This window comes from Protopterus annectens, chromosome 3.part1, assembly GCF_019279795.1.
Source record: "Protopterus annectens isolate FY-2018-M chromosome 3.part1, PAN1.0, whole genome shotgun sequence".
NCBI classification, from domain to species: Eukaryota; Metazoa; Chordata; order Ceratodontiformes; family Protopteridae; genus Protopterus; species Protopterus annectens.
In genome coordinates this window covers 508,430,850-508,457,419 of record NC_056732.1, presented here as the reverse complement: position 1 = coordinate 508,457,419, position 26,570 = coordinate 508,430,850, and the positions used below count along the sequence as shown (strand labels likewise).

Genomic DNA, 26,570 nt, shown 5'->3' with positions numbered 1-26,570 from the left:
AGTACCTACCTATGAGTCCCCCACTCCTGAATGATTTGCAGAAAGAATTCTCTCTGGAACTGTCATTCGTGGGGGTCCAGTAAGTTTCTGCTTAGGTGGTCTGCCAGGGTGTTGCTGACCCCTGGTAGGTGTTGGGCAATTAGGTGTAGACCCATGGAGGTGGCTGTAAGCCAGAAGCTCATGGCTAACCTGCACAGGGGGTAAAATTGGATCTCCCCCGTTTGTTGATATACCACATCACTGTGGTGCTGTCTGTTTTTATAAGAACCCCTGGCCTGAGATGGGGTTTGAAAGATATCAGAGCCTTTTGTACTGCCATCATTTCCTTCTGATTGATGTGCAAGTGAAGTTGCTGGGCATCCCAAAGACCGTGGGTGCACCTGCCTGCTAGTTGAGTGCCCTAAACAATGTCTGAGGTGTTGGTGATGGTCTGGCCGGGAGGGCGTAGGATGAAAGGAAGACCCTTGTTTCTGGCACGGTCCTCTGCCAACCAGAGAAACTTGGCCCTTATACATGGGATCAGAGGGAGAGAGGTCTCTAGGGACTGAGTGCTGGCACCAAAAGTTCTTTAGATGCCACTGAAGTTTTCTCTTGTGAAGCCTGGCCAGAGGAATGAGAAGGATGCAAGATACCATGTATCCCAGGGCTTGCAGGAACTTCCTCGTGGTGAGGTGACTTCTGAAAGCGAGCTGGGTATAGCAGGGAGGCAGAAAGCACTGCTTTTCTGGGGACAGGAAGGCCATTTGGGATGCTGTGTCTAGCACAGCTCCCAAGAAAATGATCTTCCTGGTGGGGTTTTGCTTTGATTTCTTCTTGTTGATGGTGAACCCTAGAGAAGTTAGGAGTGATTTGACAAAGAGAAGGTCCTGGAGCAGTTTTTCTTTGCACTCTACCTGAATGAGGCAGTCATCCAGGTAAGGGTAAATCTATATACTTCTTTGTCTGCAGAATGCTATGGCCACGGCCACGCATTTGGTGAATACTATGGGTGTAGTAGATGAGCCAAAGGGCAGCACAGAGAACTGAAAGTGTTGTGAGCCTGCTCTGAAGTGCAGGAATTTCCTGCATGATTCCCTGATAGGGATGTGGAGGTAGGCATCTTTTAGGTCTTGGGTCACTAGCCAGGCATTTTTTGTTAGCATCGGCAGCAGCTGCTGCAAAGTTAGCATTTTGAATCTGGGGACCACCAGGGAGGTGTTCAGAATGGATAGATCCAGGATGGGCCGCCAAGTGCCCTCTTTTCTGGGAACAAGGAATAGTTTGGAATAAAAGCCTTTGCCTGTTTCATCTGAGAGGACATGTTCTACTGCCCCCTGGGATACGAGAAGCTTGGACCTGTTTCAGTGCCTCTGCCCACTGATTTGGAGGTAAGTCTGGGTACCCTCTTGGAATTGGGAGTTTGCTGAAAGAGAATTTGTATCCCTGAAAAATGATCTTTAAGACCCATTGGTCCTTTGTTACAGAAAGCCAATTGTCTTTGAAGAGGGTGAGCCTTCCTCCTAGTTTTTAACGAGTGAAGGGAGGGCAGAGGGGGGAGGGAAAGTCATTGGGAGTGTTTGCCACAGAAGGTTGGCTTAGAACTCCCTTAGAGATGGAAGTGGTCCATTGTTTGGTTCTTGCTGGCCCTGGGATAGGGGGACCTGGATTGTCTGTCCCTGCGGGGCTTACCTTGGCCCTGTCTGCTAGGTGCAGGGAAGGCCCAGTGCTTACAGGGAAAGCTCCTGCTGAACCTGGGAGGTTGAACCTGAAAGAAATATTTTACTGTTTGCAGAGATTTTGCTTTGTCTTCCATCTTTTTAAGCACCTCTTCTGCTTTTTCCACAAACAAGCGCTCCTTATCTAGGGGTGCATCAATAAGTTTAGACTTGACAGGATCAGGGAGAGGTTGTTCCTTCAGCCATGCATGTCTGCCAATAACGGATCCTGTCACTGCTGCCCTGCTAGAGGCTTCTAGGGCATCATATCCACATTGTAATGAGTGTCTGGCCACCTGACAAGCAGAGTTCAGTAAATCTGCTAACTGTTTTGAATTGGTACAGTCAGGAAAGGTAGCAATTTTCTGTTTTAATAGTTCCAAAGTGTGCTGTTGATATTTTAACATATGGAAATGACAACACAGTGCTTTGATACCCAAGGTTGCAGAGGTGTACACTTTTTTATCCCATCTGTCCAGAGCTCTGGAGTCCTTGTCAGAAGGAAGAGGATTATTGGCAGACCTAGTCTTAGCTCTTTATGTCCCTGTGTAATGACCTCTGGGTCTGCAGCAGGATTTCTGTACAGGTATTTATAAGAATCTGGTACTCTGTAGTGCCGGTCAGGTTTATTGGGAGCAGGAGGTAGGGCATCAGAGGCTAGGCTGGATTCATGGAAAACATTATCACCTACTTCTAAAATAGGGGGGATGGCCAGGGGTCTGTGCTGAGGCAGGTCCAGAAACTCTCTAAGCCTTTTCTTAGATTGTGGGAAGTCCTGAGATTCCCATTGGAAATGTTCTCTGAGGGAGTGAAGGGATCCCCAAAGGAAAGGTCCCCTGGAGGGGAGGCAGAAGGGATGTATTCCTCTGCATCTGAATCCTCATAGGCAGTTAAGGGATGCTGTTCCTCTTCAAAAACTGAATAGTCAGATTCCTCAGAATCCTGTTCTGTCATAATTTCTGGAGAAGGGGGCATTTTCCTTTTAGACGTTGTGGCCTGACTACCCCGGAAAAGAGAGATGAGATCCTCTGCCATTTTCAGCATTTGTGCTTGGGGTGGTGGAGTAGTAGCAAGATGGTGGCTAGAAGCAGATTTCCTAGGAGTGGCCTGGCTTCTAGGCCTGAGAGAATCAGTCGGTCTCGGTGGAGGCCTGCGTAGATATAGAATCGGGTATCAGGGGCTGCGAAAGTGCCTCACTGAATTCCGGAGAACTGATGACCTGCTTAGCGGGAGCATTGGAAGGCTTAGCCTTGTGTGGTCTGTCTCTATAATTATCTCTATGTTTTTTCAGAATGTCCACTGACTGTTGGCTGACGGACGCCATATCGGAATGCGAAGGAACACAAAAATAACTGTCTACAAAAAGAGCTCTACAGTGAATGGTTCTCGCATTAAAGAGGGCAAAGAACCGGCAATGGGGGACGTCGTGGTCTGGGCCTAAACAAGTGACGCATTAAGAATGGAAGTCTCGGTGTGGGATCTGCTTTACACAGGTGAGACAATTGTTAACTTTTTCAGACATCGGTTAGTGCAAGAAAAAAGGATCCCCAACGGGGTACTTAGCTTTAGACGTTTTCAGCTGAAAATTCAACTTCTGGTAGTGACCGACTGGCACTTGTGCAAACTGCTTCTGCTACAGGCTCCACGGCAAGAAAGACTGATGTAATGACATTGGCTGCCTTGCTTTATACATTGATGACTGGACGTCGTACTACAGGCAACAGCAGCAGACGCAAAAAAACAGTGACTCTGGTATTCGGGCCGGCCGAAGGCTACCACAGCAGGGTTAAGCCCCCAGGTGATGACTGCAACAGTGAAACACGAAGAACATCAGCAATATGGTTTCCAAGAGTTTTAAGGTTGAGGATTCTCCTCAAGAGCTCTTTAAAGAAAGCTTCTGAGAATAATGGGGGCATCTACTGACAGGATGAAATAGCAAAGGCATGCACTTTTATAGATATGCAAGCCACACTTGATTTGTAGAGGTCTGGCAGATATTCCAGCACTAATGCTACTTTAGCCTTTCTGGGATCAAAGTGTGATGTAAAACCCTTGCAACTAGGATTGTGCCTGTGTGGTTTGTTTTCATTTATATAAATGTATGCTTGCCTATGCAGTAAGTGATGGTTTAAAGAAGATGTTTCTTGTTTAAGAAAAAAAAAAAGCAGGAATTGAATAATGTAATATTGCTTACGTTATATGATACATAGCAATATATGTGAAATATGATGTTTATGTTAATATAATTCGATTAACTTTTATATGAATTGAAAAGTACAGTTTTGTACCTACCATAAATGTAGATGTTCGAGGATCCACATTGCTGCAGTCCTAACTATTGGGTAGTCCGCTGTCCAGTCGGCCCGAATACCAAAGTATATGGCTGACGTCGGTCAGGGCGCATTAGACTGACGTCAGTACGTCAGGGTACTAATGCGCATGACCGACGTCATATCCTCAGTCTTTTCTTGCCCCAGATGTCAGAAGACCCTGAAAAGATAAGGCCAAAAGCCAAAAATTCCCAACATACCTGCACCAAAAAATATATACAATATATACAAAATTAGCAAAATATAACCTCACCTACACAACCACCCCTAAACACAGAGGGGAAGGAGGGAGGGTAAATTGGACTGCAGCAATGTGGATCCTCGAACATCTACATTTATGGTAGGTACAAAACTGTACTATGTTCTTCATTCCACATTGCTGCAGTCCTAACTATTGGGTAGAATCCCAAAGCAGAGGTAAGGGAGGCTGGCAAATCATAAGGAAGCAGGAACGGACAACATGCCTTGCAAAATAGCTGTGGCAAAACCAGCCCTAGACTTAGAGTAGAGAGGAAGGTGATAATGCTTAGAGAAAGTATGCACTGAACTCCAAGTAGCTGCCTCCAAAATATCCTTAGTTGCCACCCCCCTTAGAAATGCTGTTGAAGTGGCAGTAGCCCTAGTGGAATGAGGTCTAATCCCAGCTGGAATCTCCTTGCCATGATGGGAATAACAAAATGCAATGCAACACCCAATCCACCTAGAAATTGTTTGTTTTGATACAGGCTTGCCCTGTGAACTCAAAGCAAAAGAAACAAACAACTGCTGAGACTGCCTAAAATCCTTAGTCCTGCTCAAGTAATAACGCAATTGCCTGTGTACATCTAAAGTGTGCAAAATCTTTTCCCCTTTATTTTGGGGATCTGCATAAAAAGTAGGCAAATTAATAGTTTGGTTTAAAGCCACACTAGAAACCACCTTAGGCATAAAGGAAGGATTAGTACGTAAAGATACCCTATCCTTATGAAAAATCAAAAAAGGCTCCACTGCCATAAGGGCCTGCAACTCAGAAACCCTTCTTGCAGAAGTAATGGCCAACAAAAAAGCAGTCTTCCATGACAAATATTTCAATTCAGCAGTAGCCGCAGGCTCAAAAGGTTGTAGAGTAAGTTTCTCCAACACAAAATTGAGATCCCAAGCAGGAATAGGAGCTCTACGTGGGGGTCTTATATTCTTTGCCCCTCTAAGAAATTGCTTGAACAAAGGATGCGAAAACAATGGTGGGTCACAATCATAGTGAGCTGAAATTGCTGCAGCATGAATCTTAATGGAAGAGAAAGACAAACCTTTGTCCAATAACTCAGTAAGATATTGAAGAGCCACACTCAAATTAGGCTCAGAAATCTCCAAATTGTTTGCTGCACTCCAAAATAAAAATCTCTTCCATTTTTCTGCGTACACTTTCCTCGTACTAGGTCTCCTGGCTTCCATAATCACATTTAAAACTTGTTGAGGAAGTTGAGACCTGTTGTCTTTCAAAACAGAATATGCCAGGCTGTTAGATGAAGAGAGTGAAACTTGACATTGAGCAGGTGACCGTCCCTCTGAGACAACAGATGTGGAATCAAGGGTAAAGGCCATGGAGGCTTCCTTACCAGACTCCTCAGTAATGGGTACCAGTGCTGCCGAGGCCAATCTGGAGCTATTAAAATCATCCTTGGCTTGTCTTGTCTGACCTTTAGAAGCACCTTTGGAAGAAGAGGCAGAGGTGGAAACGCATACACAAGAAGATTTTTCCAACTGAAAGAAAGAGCATCCACTTTCCAAGCTGTTTGATGAAACCTCTTTGTGCAAAACTTTGGCAGCTGGTGGTTTAGTGGAGAAGCGAACAGATCTATGTCTGGAGTTCCCCATGACACTGTCAATTTTTGAAATACATGAAGATCCAGTTTCCACTCGTGGGGATCCATGATTTGTCTGCTTAACACATCTGCTAAGGAGTTCTGTGCTCCCGGCAGAAACCTTGCCTGAAGAGTTAGTTGCAAGCTGAGCGCAGTCTCCCATAAAATCATTGCTTGCCTGCACAATGGGTAAGAATGTGTTCCCCCTTGTTTGTTGATGTACCACATGACAGTTGTGTTGTCTGTTAGAATCAACACCTGCCCTGGAAGAAGTAATTCCTTGAAGGCCATTAATGCAAACTGGACTGCTAACATCTCCTTCATGTTGATATGTAGATGCTGTAGTCTGGCAGGCCACTTGTCTTGTATCCACTTTCCATTTAGATGAGCTCCCCAAGCAATGTCTGAGGCATCTGTCGTTAGAATCTGACTCGCCTCTGGCCGGGTCACAGAGAGTCCCTTGTTTAGGTGACATTCCTGAGCCCACCACAAAAATTCCTTTTGAATGCAAGGTATTATTTGAATGACAGTGTCCAAATCCTGGCAGTGCTGTGTCCATACATTTTTGAGATACCATTGCAGCTTCCTCATATGCAGTTTGGCATTGGGAAGCACCAGAATACAAGATGCCATGAACCCTAAGGCTTGAAGGACTGTCCATGCAGTCAGCCCGGACTGAAGAGATAGTTGATGGAAGTAACTGGAAAGATTCTTTTGTTTGTCCGGGGTTAAAAAGGCCATCTGGGCTGCTGTATTCAGTCTCACACCCAGAAAGCACATGTCTTGAGAGGGTACTAGACTGGACTTTATTTCGTTCACAGAATACCCTAGGCATCTTAGCACTGCTATGACATATTCCAAATGCTGTAGAAGGTCTTCCTTTTCTTGAGCCAGAATCAGGCAGTCGTCCAAGTAAGGATAGATTTGAATTCCTTTTAGCCTGAAGTAAGCTATCACTGGAGCCAGAACCTTTGTGAATACTCTGGGCGCAGTAGATAAGCCAAAGGGCAATGCAGAGAACTGATAATGAGAAATTCCAGCTCGAAAACACAGATACTTTCTGCAACTCAGTCTTATAGGCACATGAAGGTAAGCTTCCTTGAGATCTAAAGTTACCATCCAGTGATCTTTGCCCAGCAGAGGTAAAAGCTGTTGTAACGTCAACATTTTGAACTTGGGAATGTCCAGATAAGTGTTGAGGATAGATAAATCCAAAATTGGTCTCCACGTGTTCCCCTTCTTCGGTACTAAGAACAGGCGAGAATAAAATCCTAGGCCCCTTTCTGGCACAGGAACTGGCTGAATGGCCCCTATTTGGAGTAACAGAGAAATTTGCTTGTGAGCCTCTGTTCTTTGTAGAGGAGGAATGTCTGGCATGCCTTTGAAAGGAGGCAAGGTATGGAAATAAAACCTGTAACCGTGGTGAATGATATCCAGAACCCATCTGTCTTGGGTAATTAAATCCCAATTTTCTTTGAAAAGAGACAGCCTTCCTCCCAACGGTGCTGCCAGGCGAGAATGAACTGGCAGCTGAAAAGGCAGGTCATTGGGTCTGCTTACGAAAGGACTGACCCCTGCCCTCACCAGAAGTCTGAGCAGGGGAACTCCCTGTCCTAGGCCTAAAAGAACCCTGAGCTCTGCCCCTACCACGTCTAGACCTACCCCTAGACTGGGAATCATAAGCAGGATAAGTCCATCCCTTAGTAGGCCAATTTCTACTAAACTTGAGGCTGCACCTGCAAAAATCCTTAACAGTTTGCATAGACTTAGCCTTGTCCTCCATTTTCTTTAAAACTGCTTCCACAGGCGAACCAAACAACACATCAGACTGTAAAGGAGCATCCAAAATCCTTGTCTTAACATGCTCAGCTAAATTCTGATCTCTCAACCAGGCGTGCCTACGAAGAACAGAACCAGTGGCAGCCACCCTGGAGGAGGCCTGCACAGCATCAAAACCACACTGCAAGGAATGCTTACCCACCTGTTCAGACACATGAACTAAATCCTGCAACTCTTTACACTCAATACCTTCCGCCAGAGCATCCACCTTAGATTTCAACTGTGAAAGAAGATAATTCTGATATTTTAACATGTGAAACTGACAATTCAACGCCCTCATGGCTAAAGTGGAAGAAGTATACACTTTCTTTCCCCATCTATCCAAAGCCCTTGCCTCTTTATCAGGAGGGACAGGATTTTTAACAACTGAGGCCTTCACACCTTTAGGCCCCTGAGAGACAGTTTCCGGGTCAGCCCTAGGACTCTTAAAAAGATACTTATGAGCTGCAGGCACCCTATAATACCTATCCGGTTTAACTGGGGCAGGAGGCAAAGAATCAGGATTCAGGGAAGCCTCTGCAAAAACATCTTCCACCACATTCAGAACAGGAGGTATAGCTAAAGGCCTATGCTGGGGTAAAAACAAGAATTCCCTAAGCCTCTTCCTGGAATCAGAGAAATCTTGACCTTCCCATTTAAAATGCTCCCTCATGGAATGCAGAGTCTCTGAGAATGAAAAATCCTCAGGAGGAGAAGCCGAAGGAGTAGAATCATCCACATCAGAATCAGAATAAGGAGGATACTCCTGCAAGTCTTCAGCCGAAGACTCAGAAGCCTCCGAACATTGCTCAAAACTCTCAAACTCAGGTTCCACCCTAGGCCTCTTATCAGGAGGGGGCATAGAACCTCTTATCATAGTAATCAAATCCTCTGCCATTTTAAGCATATGTTTCTTAGGCAAAGACCCTGAAGCACTAGGAGAAACCTCCACTGAAGCTAAACTTGGCCTGCCTCTCAAAGACGTCTTGGAAACAGAAGGGGAGGCTCTAACCACCTTAGGAAGAGAGGGAAGAACAGCCACCTGAGAAGCCCCCTCAGCCTGGCCTACTTCCTGAGAGGATACATCCTGTAACAGTAAAGTCTCTCCCTGAGACTCCAAAGAAACACCCGGCAGAACCTCCGGCTCCACTGAGCCTTCCAAAGAACCAACGTCTGGGACTGTCGGTTCTTCCCCTCTAGGCTTAGCCGTTTTGTCCTTGCGCTTTTTGGCCGAAGCCGGCGTCGGAGCATCCGACGGCATTTTATAATTACAACGCTTTCCAAACACTAACCTGGCACAGTCTAACCTTCTCTTAATAGTGCGTTTGTTAAATCTAGCACAAGAGCGGCATCCAACAACGTCGTGCTCAGGCCCTAAACAAGGTATACACAAAGTATGGTAATCCCTATGAGGTATCTGTTTCCCACAAGAAATACAATTATTCACTTTTTCTGACATCCGGTTAAATACTGAGGCAAGAAAAACCAAAATAATCTAACGGGTACTTAGCCAACTTTGATTCGGTCTGAAACTCTGACTTCAGAAACTTTCAGAACGCCAACCTGCACTCGCAAAATTGCTTCTGCATCGGACCATGCGGCAAAAAAGACTGAGGATATGACGTCGGTCATGCGCATTAGTACCCTGACGTACTGACGTCAGTCTAATGCGCCCTGACCGACGTCAGCCATATACTTTGGTATTCGGGCCGACTGGACAGCGGACTACCCAATAGTTAGGACTGCAGCAATGTGGAATGAAGAACATCTTGCCCATGTTAAGTGATAATTCAATAAAGGCGTTTGAAAAAAAGTCCCTGGACTGGCACTGGAAGAAGAATCTCTTCCACTTTGCCAAATAGAATTTTCTTGCACTGGTTTTCCAAGCCTCTTTCTTCATGATATTTAACATGTCCTCTGAAAATTTGTGCCTACCTGGAATTATGGCAAGATCATCCAGGCCATAAATCAAATTCTGTGTGGTCAGCCAGAGGTATACAGAGGATCTGTGTTGTAAGTAGATCTGCTTAATGAGGCAATAACTCTTGACAGATTATACAGGAGACAGAACTAGCGTTTCCTTAGCTGAAGTGGGGCTATGAGACTCATTTGCTGGCTTCTCATCTACTTTTGTCAGTATCTTGGGGATCAAGGGTACGGGAGGGCATGCCTACAGAAACTGACCTCTTCAACTGAGGGAAATTTATCTGTCTTGCAGGCTCCTGGAGTTGCTGGCCTTGAACAAAACTATCAGCAGCATGTTCAGAATTGAGGCAAATGGGTCTATATTTGGTACACCTCATTTGCTGGTCAATTCTAGGAAGCTGCCCCTGTGCAACACCCATTTGTGAGGATCTGATTAGGATCTGCTCAGTTTCTGTATTGCATTTTATACTGAAGGGAATTAGATGCTCAGAAAAAAAAAAAAAAAAAAAAAACCTCTGCTATCTCCCAGGTCTGCTTGGCCAGCCTGTAAACCAAGTAAGAGTGAAAACCTCCCTGCTCGTTTCTGTACCAGGAAACAAAACACAAAAAGCTCATGTCGTGCTCCCTCCGTACCTAGAACATCAGTACCAGCTTCCAAATATACAAAAAGTACCACGACCAGTCGATCCACTGCAGAGAGTTTATTACAAAACAAAATCAATTAATGTACTGGTTAAGTGCTTTCGTCCATTTATAACTTCATAATGGACTTAATCAGAACCAGTTTCCCAAATTCAGTTCCCTTACATAAGTTTAGTAAATTATTCAATTTTAAAGCAGTAATCAAATATAATTGAGCTCATTAACAAAAAGCAGTTATCCCTATAAAAAGAATCTTAAAATAAAACATCTTAAGGTAAAAATATCTAAATAACCTGCCTATTACAATGTGTTTACGCATATGAAATGCTATTTTATTAAAATTTTCTATTTTTATTAAAAAGGGGTAAATTAAAGAATAGTGAATAAAAATTCAGTTATAAATATAAAATTGAATGTTAAATACATTCTTCATATGAAGTCATGGCAAAATACAATGTTAAAACAGAAACAATATGTTGTAATAATAAAATATATTATAAAACCTTTCATAACTTGTATGCTTTTATTTTAAAGGCTAGGAGAACAGAAATATGCTCATTAAGTCCTGGGCAGTTAGTACCATTTAATCTAAAGTGCTAAATTATCTCCCTAAACTCCAAGATCCTCTTCTTTTATTACACGGTACAATTTCCAAAATGCCAAAAAGGAATTTTTTTAAATCCTTGTAAGACAACTTGTGCTTAAATAAAGAATTATTGTTTTCTTTCATTAAGTTGTAATTATGTTCAAAAATATGTTTACATAGCGGTCTATCTTGCCAACATAAAAAAGTCTGATAGGTAGCGCATACTGTGATGTACATCACTTCATTAGTTGCACAATTTCCTTTCATAAAATTAATATGCATGTTGTCAATATCCATTATCAGCCTGTAGAATGAAATGACACTTTTTGCATGCATCACAGGGGCACATACCCCCTTTATGTATGGTAAGTATTTATGCTTTTTTTCCACTAAACTCTTAAAAATTTTCCTGGTCTTATATATAAAATAGGGGTGTTTCACTAATTGTTTCCATCAATTTAGTATTGATTTTGAAAATATTCACTTGTTTGTTATAATGGATTTAACATCTTTGCCCTGATCATATTTTATAGCATAAGAATTACTGTATGCACTACTACTGTCTATAACCTTATCAGCAGATAAGGTTATACACACTGGCAGTGCATACACTAATTCTAAACAACTGTAATATTTTCAAAATTGATACTAAACTGATGAAAACAACTGGTGAAATACTCCTATTTACATACAAGACCAGAAAAAAAATTGGACTTTAATGTGAAAAAACAAACACTTTAGATACCATATGTAAAGGGGAATGTGCCCTATATGGTGCATGCAACCAATTTCATTTCAATCTACAGGATAGCATGCAAATTAACATACATATTAATTTTATGAAAGGGAATTGTGCAAATAAAGGAGTGATTTACATAGCAGTATGAGCTACCTGTCAGAATTGTTTATGTTGGCAAGACAGAGACAGCTACATAAATGTATTTATGAACATAATTATGACTAACAAAATAAAACATTCTTTATTTAAACACAAGTTGTCTTTGCAAGGATTCTAAAAAATTCCTTTTTGGCATTTTGGAAATTATACAGTATAATCAGAGGAGGACCTTGGGGGACATATTTACAGTTTAGTTCGTAGGTGTTTACTAGGCTAACGACCACAAGGGTGTTTTTAAGCCTAGCTATACATCCCAAATCTATGACAAGTTTTGCATACCCTTGATAAGTGTAAGCATGTGCCTGGGAGATGATCATATACAGGTTACCTGTGTCCATTAGAGACAGGTGCCAAACTAGGGATGAATTTCTGGTTTCCCATCTAATTGTCCAAGTTATACTTGAATTGAGTTAGGCAGGAACTCTGTTTCACATGTATGGGGAGCCTGTTCCATAGTCGGGGTAGTCTCTGGGATACATACCTATCTCTCCAGCAGGTACTATTTATATCACAGACAAGTTAAGTCTTTAGAATGAGCAAGTCTAATGCAGTCTGTTTTGTGGAAATGCAGGAGGTCCATCAGAATGGAGTCTGACAATGCCCTGTATGCCAGGGACAGATCTCCCCTCAAAAGCCTGTAGGAAACAGAATATAGGGATAGGGCCTTGAGGCAGTCTGCATAGAACATATCACTTATACCCTGTATTCTTTTAGTGAGGAACCTCTGTGGACGTTCCAATTGTTGGACATGCCAGGTTAGGCACATACCAAAGGGGGCATTGTACTCAATTTAGGTCAGATGAACGCTAAATACAGTGGAACACTGACTTCTTTGGACTTAGATGCCCTACCTTAGTTTACAAGTTGTGTAACATAGAATGATTTCCTCACCAATGTAGACATGTGAAGATCAAAGACTAGATTACTATCTATGTGTGTCCCAAGTCCCTGACTACTGGGTCAACTTTAAGGGGTATGTTGTCAATATGATAGTTACCAGGGATGGATGGCTTCCCAAAGGATACTATTATGCACCTCCTGGCATCGGGTTTTAGTCTATGGCTCTGACACCAGTTGTTTGCTTGTGTCAGCCCCCTCCTGGAGAACATTTGTGTCAGTGTGAGATTCAATGACAGCTCCTAATTTGTAATCATCTGCAAATTTAGTCAGCCATCGACTACTGATATTGGCCTTGACTTCTGAGAAGTAAATGCCAAAAAGGAGCAGTCCAAGGACTGATCCCTGTGGGGCTTCACTTGCGACTGGCCTCTTTGTACAGGTGGAATTCCCAATTCTAACTTCCTGGGTCCTGTCTGTGAGCTAGCTAGCTACCCACCAGGTGACATACGGGTTTGTACCTAACCTCCTGAGTTTGTCAACAATGCTCAAGTGGGGTATTGTGTCAAATGCCTTGGCCAGGTCAAGGTAGGTAGTGTGAACGATTCTGCCCTCATCCATTGCTTTGGTGATCTTCTCAAAGACGTCCACCAAGTTAAGCAGGCATGATCTGTCCTCAACAAAACCAATGTGGGTTGAGTCCAGTGTCTGGAGGTTTCTTACATCTCTATTGATCATCTGCATGACAATTCTTTCCATGGCTTTACAAAGACGACTTATGGGTTTGCATTTTCCAGGGTCTGTAGATCGTCCACCTTTGTGCAGAGGGATGAATGCTGCCTTTCTTCATTCATGAGGCACGAAGCCTGTTTGGAAGCTACAGTTAAAACAGTAATTCCAGAGGCTCTGATAAGTCGTGTTTCATGCTATTTAGAAGGCATCCTGGGATATTGTCTGGGCCCAATGAAGTAGTGTTCTTTGTCTTAGAAAGAACATTAAGGACCTGTTCCCTAGTGATAGCATGGGGAGTTATATTTAATATTTCCTGAGGAAAGGTTGAGGGGGAGAAAGGGGTAAAGTTGGAGCTGAATTTATCAGCCAGGAGGTTTACTACATCTTCTGGCTCAGTATAGGTGGCTCCATTTACAATGAGCTCTGCACACAATTGTGTATTGCCTTTGAGGTTGCGGACATAGCTAAAGAATGCTTTGTGGCTGTCCTTGACTCAAACTTGGCTTTGGTAGACTATTTGTTCTCTGAGTTGTTTGTTTAGTTTGATGAAAGCACTTTTATCCCCTGGTGGGTGCAGCACCTCCTAATTTTTACCATGATTTTCTTCCTCCGGTTATACAGCTGATTGATTTTGTGATTCCACTAGGGTAGCTTGTTTTTTTGAGTAAGTTCTGTACTTTTTCCTGGTGGATACAGCTGCCTCTATGCAACTATTAACATGCTTGTACAGGGTTTCTGTGAACAGTTCTGCATAGGCAGAAGTGTTTTCAGGGTTTATGGGGGCTTGAAATGTTGCCAGGTTCTCAATTAATAGCAAGGAATAGTTCCTGAATATTCCTGGTTTAGCTGGGGGTCCAGGCTTATTTTTACTTCAAAGGAGACCATTTTGTGGTTTGACCTTACTAGGGAAGGCATTACAGCAGGGGGTGTGCAGCAATCTCACATATTAGTGAGGACTAGATCCAGTATGGTTGCTCCCCTGGTTGGTGTATTGATTTATCTGGTCCAGGAAGTTTGTGTTTACAAAATCCAGGAATCTCTGTGCTTCTACGTTTGGTGTCATACAGCATTCCCAGTTAATAGTGGGGTAATTAAAGTTGCCCATAAATATGGTATTAGGTTGGATGGTTAGTGTTTCTAATAAGTTTAAATACATGGTATCGGTTTCCTGGGTCATACAGGGGGACCTACAGCTTCCAAGGAGGTGGTGCTGGATTTTATCTATGGTGATTTGAACATGAAGCAGCTCAAGTACATTGTCCTGTTTAACCAGTGTTGAAGTATGTTAATTTTTGATGTAAACAGAAACACTTCCACCTTTAGTTACTGCCTGTGATGTAGCAGGCCTGAATGTGTGGAAGGCATCATAACCTTGCACTGTTGGTGTGCTCTCTGCGGCTTTAAACCAAGTCTTAGTGACCGCACAGACATCCGCATTCTCCAAGGTAAAGAGAGCTTCTAGGGAGTGGAGTTTTTTTGTTTAGACTCCTACCACTGAGCAGTAATACCTTTAGATTTTCTTGGTTTTGATTTGTTATGTCAGAAGTACTTTCAGTTTGGCATTGCCTAAAAAACTAACTTAACTGCTCCTGTGGGTTATTTTAAGCCTAGCCAATTACCCCATGTGAGAATCAAACCCAGCACCTTGTGTCTGTAAGGTAAACACTAACCATTTTGCCAGTCTCCCACCCTCTTTTTTTATATAATTACTTCAAGTATTTCTCAGTAAAATATCAGACAATCAAATCTAAACGCTTAATGAATTGAAGTGTATATTCTGGTCTTAAACAAAGCAAGCACTGTGTTGTAATCCTCAAGTACAGTAAGATGCCCACCACAAGCATACTTCATTGATCTAGTGGGCAACGACACAAGTTCACTTCCAATGACATGTGGGTAAAGGCACAAGTTCACTTCCAATGACATCTACACAGCAGCTTCACCACTCCCTCACCCCTGAAAAAAAAGAATGACTTGAGAAATAGTACTTTCTCCATTAAAACAACGGTCTATGAAAAGCAGTATAATGCAGTCAACAATTTTTTTCCTCTGGTACAAATAGAGGAAAGAGCGACTTCTCAGACACTGAAGAATGACATATACTATATGGAAGTCTCACGTCTCCTGCATCATCACCTTAAAAACTTTAAAAGCACAAGACCTACACTGATCCTTACACGGAACAAAGCCACTGAAAGAAACATCTGAACAGATGATTGGAGAAAAGAAGGCTAGTTAACTCAAATGCTATAATTTACTGCTGGACTGACCTCTCCCAAAGATGACACAGCTAGTCCTCTTGCATAATGAGCCCTTGCAGGTCCAGGAAAAGGCTTACCTATAAAAATCAGTTTGGTTTACTCAGTGCAGAGTGACAGCTCTACCTTTAGAGCAGAGCATTTTCTGGTATTGTGATAGTGCTTTACTTTCATGCTATTTGTTCAAAGAGCTAAAACAAACATCTGAAGCAATATGGGTAAAAAATAGGCCTGTTAACAATTATAAACTGCAGAATTTTAATCATACCTGGACAACCTGAGGAAGTCCTCCACAATCTGACATCTGAAATTGAAAAGATTATTTATTTAATCTTCTTAAAACAATTACAATGCAACAGCAAGACACATTTCACATACCAAAAGAAAATGATAAATTAAAAAAATGCCAGCAGTACTAAAAACAGGAAGAGTACACCAATAATAAACAGTTTTGTCTATGTCTATGCATAAAAGAGACTACACAATCTACAATTCAGGTCTAAAAAGAATGAAAGCAACATACCTACCAGAATTCATATTTTTCTATTTGACAGCCAATGATATGGGATGCTAATGCAAAGTTACTACACCCAGACCACAATATCAGTAGACAAAAATATCCATCCTTAATTCTAGAAAAGGCAGATGCCAATGACTGTACCATGATTGCCTAAGAACCGGTCAGAATTCTTGCAACAATGACAAAAGCAAACCGGTCTTCAAAGTACCACTTGAACTAACAAACTCTTAAAAACCCAAATGATTTGGCACAATGATGCACAAACTTGTAGAAAAATAGCATTTGTATCAACGCCTGAAAAGCTTTTGCAGGCATCTTTCTACACGTTCCAAAATTCTGCCATGATCTTTTTGGTTAGACTTATAAATAAGCAGGTCTCTTGCAATAAAACAAGTCTACACAGAAGACCTCCTCCTCTACCAGGTGACAATGTCACAAAATAACTCTCAACCCTCCTCTAACTTAGGTCCATAGGTGTTTACTAGGCTAACTACCACAAGGGCCTTTTTAAGCCTAGCCATGGACCCCAAATCTCTGATAACAGGAGCTTGGGAGATGAAACCTTTACAGGTTGCCTGTGTCCATTAGAGACATAGCTGCCAAACTGAAAAAAAATGAAATAAAAATGGAGAAATTAAAAGAAGCCATTGAAAAACTATCAAAACTGCAGAAATTAAACATGGGTAAAAAAAAAAAAAAAAAAAGAAAAGAAAACTTGAAAACATTTTAGCACAGACATAACAGGAAAGATCAGATAACCAAGAAACAAAGAAATTAAGGAAGGGGTGTAAAACCAGAAAAAGAGTACAATGGCTACTGTACGACTCATGCTTTCATAAATAAGCCTGTCCAAATGCAAGGGAGGATAAATCAAAACTGCAAGGTGAGACTGGCCCCTCCTACCAGTGAGTTTTCCCCTCCCAGATCTTGGATCTATAAGACAGAAGTTTGTGTGCGGTCAGAAATATGTGCATATAGGAAAGGAACATGAATAGCCTGTAGTGTGTGGAGGGCTGTGATTATGCCCAAATATCAGGAAAAACCTAGCTAAACTCTACTCTGACTTGAGACCAAATATTAACAGAGCTTACAAATGTGCTCAATAATTAAGCACCTTTCTAAGCTCTATAAACATTAGGTTTCATACTAGTGCCTGCAGGCAAACGATAGCAGGAGAAGTAAGCAGCTTCATTTCTCCCTATTGTGCATGCCTCTCAACTGTCCCAAAGTTAATCTTATATTTTGCCCTCTCCCTTGTAAACATGATTGTAATTCTCAGGGATTTACCATCAAGTCAGAGAAAAAGCTTCACAATTCTTATTGTTCAGAAATGGATACTGATGCAAAACTTCTCATTCGATTAACATTTTAAGTAATTAGAGCAACATTTAAAAACTCTTCCTGATTCTGATCCTTTGTTCTGCCTATGATAAACAAATAAGCTGATGGGTACTCTGTTACTGTCAGCTTGACAGTGCTTGCCAAGGGCTTTACCAATTTTCAATGCCAGTAAAACAGCATATTTTTTTTTTTTTTTTACTTTTTTCTGTAACCAGTAGCATGTGGAACATATACAGGTCATGCATTAAAAAGAATCATGACCGGGTTTCTGATCATAACCTTTATTTGCTGTCAACTTGGACGTCAAGATTCACCCTGCAAGCATGAATTTCTTGACATACATGTCTCAAATGTGTAACAATTACGACTGGAAACCTGATCACAATAGTACAGTTTTGCACCTACCATAAATGTAGATGTCCGATAGGTATGCATCTGCAGTCATAAAGTACAGTTTTGTACCTACCATAAATGTAGATGTCCGAATTGGATAGCATCTGCAGTCATAACAACTGGGTTGTCCTGTCGTCAGGCAGCCCTTCAGTCGGCCGGATTCCAAAGTCCGGGTCCGGCTTCGGCTGATGTCGCACTTCACCCGACGTCATCTCTGTTGGTCTTCGGGTATATAAGCATCAGCCGACGCCATTTTCTTCAGTGTTTCTTGCCCCAGATGCCAGAAGCCCTCTAGAAGGCTAAAAATTTTGGATAGATGCCAATGTTTCCAAAAGATAGAGGTAAACACAAAAATAAGCATGTATGTACATAAATACAAACAAATACACCATGAAAGAAGTCCCCCCACTAGCTAGCTATTAGAAGGGTAAACACCCTAGGAGTACCAGAGGGGAAGGAGGGAGGGTAATCCTGACTGCAGATGCTATCCAATTCGGACATCTACATTTATGGTAGGTACAAAACTGTACTATGTCCTTCATGGATGCATCTGCAGTCATAACAACTGGGTAGAATACCATAGCCAACTAGGGAGGAGGATAAAGGTAGATTATGGTGTGTTTAGGATCCCTTGCAGAACAGCAGTGGCAAACCCTGCTCGGGATCTGGAATATAGAGGTAAATTATAATGCTTGGCAAATGTATGCACGGAGGTCCAAGTAGCCGCCTCAATAATGTCTTTGGTAGCCACTCCTCGTAAGAAGGCTGTGGTAGTGGCTGTTGCCCTTGTAGAATGAGGTCTTATGTTCTGTGGAATTTGCTTTCCATGGAAGGAGTAACAGAATCGTATGCAATTTCCTATCCTTTTGGAGATTGTCTGCTTGGAAATAGCTTTTCCTTCCCTTCCTGTTGCATAGGCTACTAAAAGTTGGTCAGTCTTTCTGCTATTTTTTGTTCTGTCCAAGTAGTAGCGTAGCTGTCTATGTACATCCAAGGTATGCAGTATTCTTTCCCCTCTGTTTTGTGGGTTGGGAAAGAAGGTAGGTAGGTGGATTGCCTGGTTTAAGGACACTCTGGATACCACCTTAGGCATAAATGTAGGGTTAGTCCTCATGGACACTCTATCTTGGTGGAAGATTAGAAAGGGTTGCACTGCCATTAAGGCCTGTAGTTCTGAAACCCTCCTTGCTGAAGTAATTGCCAGTAGGAAAGCAGTTTTCCATGACAGGTGTTGCAGGTCTGCTGTTGCTGCTGGTTCAAAAGGTGATAGAGTCAATTTTTCTAGCACAAAGTTCAAGTCCCAGGCTGGTAATGGTGGTTTCCTTGGAGGTTTTACATTCTTGATTCCTCTGAGGAACTGCCTGAGCAAAGGGTGTGAAAAAACAGGTGGATCAAAGCTGTATTCTGCTGAAATAGCTGATGCATGAATCTTGATGGAGGAATAGGACAGGCCTGAATGAAGCAGTTCGGCCAGATACTCCAGAATGTTGGGCATATCTATGTTTGATACATCTTTACCTCTTTCTGAGCTCCAAATGACAAACCTTTTCCATTTCCCAGCATAGTTTCTTCTTGTTGAAGGTCTGCGTGCTTCAAGAATAATGTCTTTAACTCTTTGTGAAAGCTGTGGATTAGCAGCTGCTATGTGATGTTCCATGCAGTCAGTTGCAACGTTTTAGGTTTGGATGCATGGTGCTGTAGTTGTTCTGAGTTAGCATCAAAGGCATCAGGGTATTGGCCACATATTGTTCGAGACATGCTCCTCAGCAGTGGGTACCAATGTTGTCTTGGCCAGTTTGGAGCTATCAGGATTATCCTTGGACGTTCCTCCTTGATTTTTAGTAATACTTTGTGTATCAAGGGAAGAGGTGGGAATGCATATGCTGTTAGTCCTTTCCAGCTGAAGGAGAGCGAGTCCACTTTCCATGCTAGTGGGTGGAATGTCCTTGTGCAGGATTTTTTGAGCTGGTGATTGAGAGGTGATGCGAATAGATCTATCTGAGGCATTCCCCATTTCTTCGAGATGGTCTTGAAGATGTCCGGGTGCAGCTGCCATTCGTGGACATCCGATGTAGTCCTGCTTAACATATCTGCTAGAGGGTTTTCTTTTCCTGGTACAAATATTGCCTATAACTGGATGTTGTAGCTGAGTGCCAGGGTCCACAGCTCCAAAGTCATTCTGCATAGGGGGTAGGAATGAGTGCCTCCCTGTTTGTTGATGTACCACATGACTGTGGTGTTGTCTGTCCTTATCATCAACTGGCCTTCCTTGAGAAATGGTCTGAACTTTTGGATTGCCAGTTTTACTGCCAGCATTTCTTTTAGGTTGATGTGCAGGTGAAGTTGGTCCTGTGTCCACAATCCTTGCACGCATTTGTCCAGCATATGTGCCCCCCATCCCAGGTCTGAAGCATCTGTTGTGATGGTCTGGCTTGCTTGACCTTTGCGAAAGGGCAGGCCTGGGTTTGACTGGCATGCGTGAGCCCACCATAGGAACTCCTGTTTTAAGCATGGTATTAGTGGGATTTCCGTTTCTAGGCTGTGTCTGTGTTGGGACCATAAATTCTTTAGGTACTACTGAAGCTTTCTCATATGTATTCTGGCAAATGGAACCAAGATTATGCATGATGCCATGAAACCCAAGGCCTGCAGTACCTTTCTTGCTGTTAACTTGTTCAGATTTGTTAGTGCCAAGAAGTAAAGAGGGAGTTCCTTTTGCTTTTCTGTAGTTAGGAATGCCATTTGTCTTACTGTGTCCAATTCCGCTCCCAGGAAAGTCCTTGTCTGGGATGGTATCAGCCTTGACTTTTGTAAACTGACTGTGTATCCCAGTGCTTGAAGCAAGTAAATGACCCTTTGTAAATCTGTTGTCAGCTTGCTTTTGTTGTCCCCTTGTATCAGACAGTCGTCCAGGTATGGATAAATTTGAATTCCCTGTAGTCTGCAATGGGCGATTACTGATGCCAGGCATTTTGTGAATACTCTGGGTGCAGTAGATAAGCCAAAGGGCAATGCTGAGAATTGATAGTGCTCTGATCCTGCAAGAAATCTGAGGTATCTTCTGCAGATAGGTCGAATGGGGACGTGCAGGTATGCCTCCTTGAGATCTAGAGTTACCAGCCAACACTCCTTGCCCAGCATGGGAAGAAGTTGCTGTAGGGTCAGCATTTTGAATTTTGGGACAATGATGTAAGTATTTAGGGTAGACAGGTCTAGAATTGGTCTCCAACTTTTTTCCTTTCTTGGAACTAGGAATAGTCTGGAGTAGAACCCCTTTCCTTGCTCTGCTGTTGGCACTTTTTCCACAGCTCTCATGTTTGCTAATTCCATTATCTGTTGTAGAGCCTCTGTTTTTTGATTTGGAGGTAGGTTTGGCATTCCTCTTTTGACTGGTAAAGTGTGGAAGTGGAACCGGTAACCTTGATCTATGGTTCGTAAAATCCACTTGTCCTTTGTTATGTGGTGCCAGTTTTTTGAAAATAAGGTTAGCTTTCCGCCTAGAGGAGCTGCTATTTGTTCCCTGGTTGGCAGATTTAAGTTTAAGTCACTGTGGCTGTGTTGATGTAGAGGCAGGTGTTGATTCTGTGCCTCTGTTGTTACCTTGCCACTGTCGTCCTCTGTAGGCACCTCCTCTGGATTGGTTTCTGCCTCTGGAACGTCTATTCCTGCCCCTTTGAGGTCTTGTGGAGTCAGGAAAGGACCAATTTTTGGCAGGCCAGTTCCTGCTAAACCTTGGGGGTTGAACCTGCAAGAATTCTTTAACTGTCTGGACTGATTTTGCCTTTTCTTCCATTTTCTTCATAACCTGCTGGGCAGGTGTACCAAACAAACTTGATTTATCCATAGGAGCATCAAGCAATTTAGATTTAACATGATCCGGTAAAGCTTGCTCCTTTAGCCATGCATGCCTTCTAATTACTGTGCCAGTCATGGCTGATCTAAATGAAGCCTCCAGTGCATCATAGCCACATTTTAAAGAATGGTTACTAACCTGCTGTATGTTATTTACCATTTCTAATACATAATTCTTATCAAGAGATTCATCAGTGGTTAGCTTTTTAGTTAACTGATCAAGCATAAACTCTTGGTATTGTATCATGTGAAACTGACAATTTAAAGCTCTAACTGAAAGAGTGGCTGAAGTGTAAACCTTTTTACCCCATCTGTCTAATGACCTTGCTTCCCTTTCAGAAGGAACAGGGTTTTTAGCTATGGTCGCGGCTACTGCCTTGGGACCCTGGGATATAGTTTCGGGTCTGCAAGAGGGGCCTTGTAGAGGTGGTGATGAGTATCTGGCACCCTGTAGAATCTGTCTGGTTTGGCAGGGGCTGGGGGTAAAGAATCTGGAGCGGAGCAGGCATCATTGAAAGCATCATCCACCACAGAGAGAACAGGAGGGATAGCTAAGGGCCTGTGCTGTGGTAGGTGCAAAAAAGTCCTAAGTCTTTTCCTGGAGTCTGAAAAATCCTGTTGCTGCCATTGGAACTGTTCTCGCATGGCATGCAAGGTTTCCCCAAAGGAGAATTCTTCTGGAGGGGAAGCAGCTGGAATGGATTCTTCAGCATCAGAATCTTCAAAATTGGAGAAAGGAAAGGAGCCTCTGGCTGTTCAGTTATGTCTGATTCATCAGCAGAATCATCAGAGGACACTGGCTCAGGGGGCTCTGCCCTAGGTCTCTTTTCTGGGGGCTGAGAGGCCCTGTCTGGGTGAGATTGAGATCCTCTAATTAATGAAATTAAATCTTCTGCCAAGGTAAGCATTTGAGAACTGGCAGAGGGCCTGGTGGAAGGGGGTTTAACAGGCACTGTTTTAGTAGTCTTGGCTGCTTTAGCCCTGGCGAAGGCCTTAATGGACATGGCTGCTGGAGGCCTAGCAGCACCACGTGCTGGGGTAGAGACATCCAAGGGAATGGTGTCTGATAAGTCAGTGGTAAGCACCGTAGTGGGTAAAATTTCTGAGGCCGATTCAAGAGTGTTAGCAGGGACCTCAGTTGTAGTGATAGTTTCAGGTGTAGTTTGATCAGTTTTCTCGGTTTCGCCGAAACCGAGACACTCGCGATTTGCTTAACCATGGTTTTGGCGAAACCGCGGACCGCGATTGTCGGTCTTTTTCTTTGCGTTTTTGGCAGAATGCGGTCGGAGGGTCCGGCGGCATAATGTACGCAAAGTCAGAACCGAAAAACTGTTCTGCAAACTCTGACCGGCGTCTAAGCGTTGTCGGTTGAAAGAAGCACAGGACGAACAAGCTGCTACGTCGTGGACTGGGCCTAAACAGGGCAGGCAGTAAGAGTGGAAATCTTTATGAGGTATTTGTTTCCCACAGGTTAAACAATTATTAACTTTTTCTGACATCGGCTGAGGCAAGAAAGAGTCCCCAACGGGGTACTTAGCTTTAGAAGTCTTCAAGTAGTATTCGGTAGAAGTAATCTCTGGATCCGACCGACCGGCACTTGCGAACAGCTTCTGCTTCGGGCGGCAAGAAAGACTGAAGAAAATGGCGTCGGCTGATGCTTATATACCCGAAGACCAACAGAGATGACGTCGGGTGAAGTGCGACATCAGCCGAAGCCGGACCCGGACTTTGGAATCCGGCCGACTGAAGGGCTGCCTGACGACAGGACAACCCAGTTGTTATGACTGCAGATGCATCCATGAAGGACATCATATGGGCTGTCCTGCCTCAGGCAGCCCTTCGGTCGGCCGGATTCCAAAGTCTGGGTCTGGCCTCGGCTGATGTCGCACTTTCCCGACGCGTCAGCGTCGGGGGTATAAAAGCATCAGCCGACGCCATTTTCCTCAGTTTTTCTTGCCCCAGATGCCAGGTGCCCTCTAGGAAGGCTAAATTTGGATAAATGCTGAAAGGTTCCAAACATTTGCAAATTATATATATGAATAAACAAACAAATGCACCATAATAGATTCCCCCAGCTAGTTAAAAGAGGGGTAAGCACCCTAGGAATACCACAGAGGGGAAGGAGGGAGGGTAATCCTGACTGCAGATGCATACCTATCGGACATCTATATTTATGGTAGGTACAAAACTGTACTATGTCCTTCAAGGATGCATCTGCAGTCATAACATATGGGTAGAATACCATAGCCAATCTGGGGGAGGAGGTACTAAGAGAAGGATGGTGTAGTTAAGATCCCCTGCAGGACTGCAGTTGCAAACCCTGCTCTGGATCTAGAGTATAAAGGTAGATTGTAATGCTTGGCAAATGTATGCACGGAGCTCCAAGTAGCAGCTTCTAAAATGTCCTTGGTAGCCACCCCCCATAGGAAGGCTGTAGTGGTGGCCGTGGCCCTTGTGGAGTGAGGCCTGATATTTTCAGGAACTGTCTTTCCATGAAAGGAGTAGCAAAAGCGAATGCAATTTCCTATCCATTTTGAAATTGTCTGTTTGGAAATTGCTCTTCCTTGCACCCCAGTTGCATATGCTACAAAAAGTTGGTCAGTTTTTCTGCTAGTTTTTGTTCTGTCCAAATAGTAGCGTAGTTGTCTGTGTATATCCAGGGTGTGCAAAAGTTTTTCCCCTTTATTCTGTGGATTAGGGAAGAACGTAGGCAAGTGAATAGCTTGGTTCAAGGATACCCTAGATACCACCTTTGGCATGAAAGTAGGATTGGTTCTTAGTGACACTCTATCCTGGTGAAAAATAAGAAAAGGCTGCACTGCCATTAACGCTTGTAACTCCGATACTCTTCTTGCTGAAGTGATTGCCAGAAGGAATGCAGTTTTCCAAGATAGAAACTGTAGATCCGCTGATGCTGCTGGTTCAAAAGGAGGTAGTGTCAGTTTTTCCAGCACAAAATTGAGATCCCAGGCAGGTAGAGGGGGTGTTATTGGAGGTCTAACATTTCTGATCCCTCTCAGAAATTGTCTGAGGAGAGGGTGTGAGAAGATGGGTGGATCCACATTGTATTCTGCTGAAATTGCTGAAGCATGAATCTTAATGGAAGAATAAGACAGGCCATTGTGGAACAATTCTGCTAAGTATTCTAGGATATGTGCTAGGTTTGCCACTGTGACATCTGTCCCCTTTGATGTGCTCCAAATGAGAAATCTCTTCCATTTAGCTGAGTATGTCTTCCTTGTGGAAGGCCTGCGAGCCTCCAGGATAATGTCCTTCACCCTCTGAGATAAAACAGTTTGATTGGAATTTAAGGAATTTTCCAGGCAGTTAGCTGCAATGTTTTCAAGTTGGGATGCAGGGTCTTGAAATTGTTCTGCTTTAGAAGAAGAGGCCATAGGGGGAGAGGCCATGAATTTGCCTGAGACATGCTTCTCAATAGTGGGTACCAGTGTTGTCTTGGCCAGTATGGAGCTATTAGTATCACTTTTGGCTGTTCCTCCCTGATCTTCAGTAGAACCTTGTACATCAATGGGAGAGGTGGGAAGGCATATACTGTTAGGGCATTCAAGCTGAAAGAGAGAGAGTCCACCCTCCAAGCTTGTGGGTGGTATGTCCTTGAGCAGAATGTCTTCAGTTGGTGGTTGAGTGGGGAGGCGAACAGATCTATCTCCGCATTCCCATGTCTTTGTTATGAGTTTGAAGATGTCTGGGTGCAGCATCCATTAGTGCATCCATGGTAGTTCTGCTTAAGCTGTCCACTAGTGCATTTTCTTTTCCTGGCACGAATTGGGCCTGCAGTTGGATATTGAGATTCAGGCATAGATCCCACAGATTCATAGCCATCCGGCATAGAGGGTAGGAATGTGTGCCTCCCTGTTTGTTTATGTACCACATGACCATGGTGTTGTCTGTCCTTATTAACAGATGTCCTTGTTGGAGGAAGGGTTTGAATGCCTCGATTGCATGCCTCACTGCCAGCATTTCCTTTTGGTTTATGTGCATGCTTAGCTGCCCTTGAGGTCATAGGCCTTGGATACATTTGTCCTCCATGTGTGCTCCCCATCCTCGGTCTGAGGCGTCCGTGGTGATGGTCTGCCTTGTTTTTGGTTTGTTGAAAGGCAACCCTCTGTTGGACTGGCAGGCCTGAGCCCACCACAGGAATTCCTTTTGAAGGCATGGAATTATTGTTATCATGGTTTCTAAAAGTACAGTTTTGTACCTACCATAAATGTAGATGTTCGAGGATTCCCTTGCTGCAGTCCTGACTATTGGGTATAGTCCCCAGCCGGCCCGAATACCAGAGTATAAGGCTGACGTCGGTCATGGCGCCCAGTACGTCAGGGTACTAATCGCATGACCGTCATTTCCTCAGTCTTTTCTTGCCCCAGATGTCAGAAGACCCAAAAAAGACAAGTCCCAAAACAACCTGCACCAAAAACATGTACAATATATACAACCATATATACAAAAATATAAGCATGTAAACTCACCTACACAACCACCCCGAAACACAGAGGGGAAGGAGGGAGGAAATTGGAGCAAGGAATCCTCGAACATCTACATTTATGGTAGGTACAAAACTGTACTATGTTCTTTGCTGCAGTCCTGACTATTGGGTAGAATCCCAAAGCAGAGGTAAGGAGGCTGGCAAATCATAAAGTAGCAGGAGCTGACAACATGCCTTGTAAAACAGCTGTGGCAAAACCAGCCCTAGTCTTAGAGTATATAGGCAGGTGATAATGCCTAGAGAAAGTATGCACTGAACTCCAAGTAGCTGCTTCCAGAATATCCTTAGTTGCCACCCCTTAGAAATGCTGTTGAAGTGGCAGTAGCCCTAGTGGAATGAGGCCTAATCCCAGCTGGAACCTCTTCCATGATGGGAATAACAAAATGCAATGCAAA

At 43.3% G+C, this 26,570-nt stretch overlaps 1 protein-coding gene across 1 annotated transcript in view; it reads right to left on the bottom strand.

Moving 5' to 3' along the window:
• NDRG1 (N-myc downstream regulated 1) overlaps nucleotides 1–26,570 on the bottom strand; it is an 896,718-nt gene that overhangs the window by 179,990 nt on the left and 690,158 nt on the right. Inside the window, exon 14 of the mRNA XM_044066941.1 lies at nucleotides 15,831–15,866. Within this exon, the coding sequence (XP_043922876.1) occupies nucleotides 15,831–15,866 (36 nt within the window). The remainder of the gene's footprint in view (nucleotides 1–15,830; nucleotides 15,867–26,570) is intronic.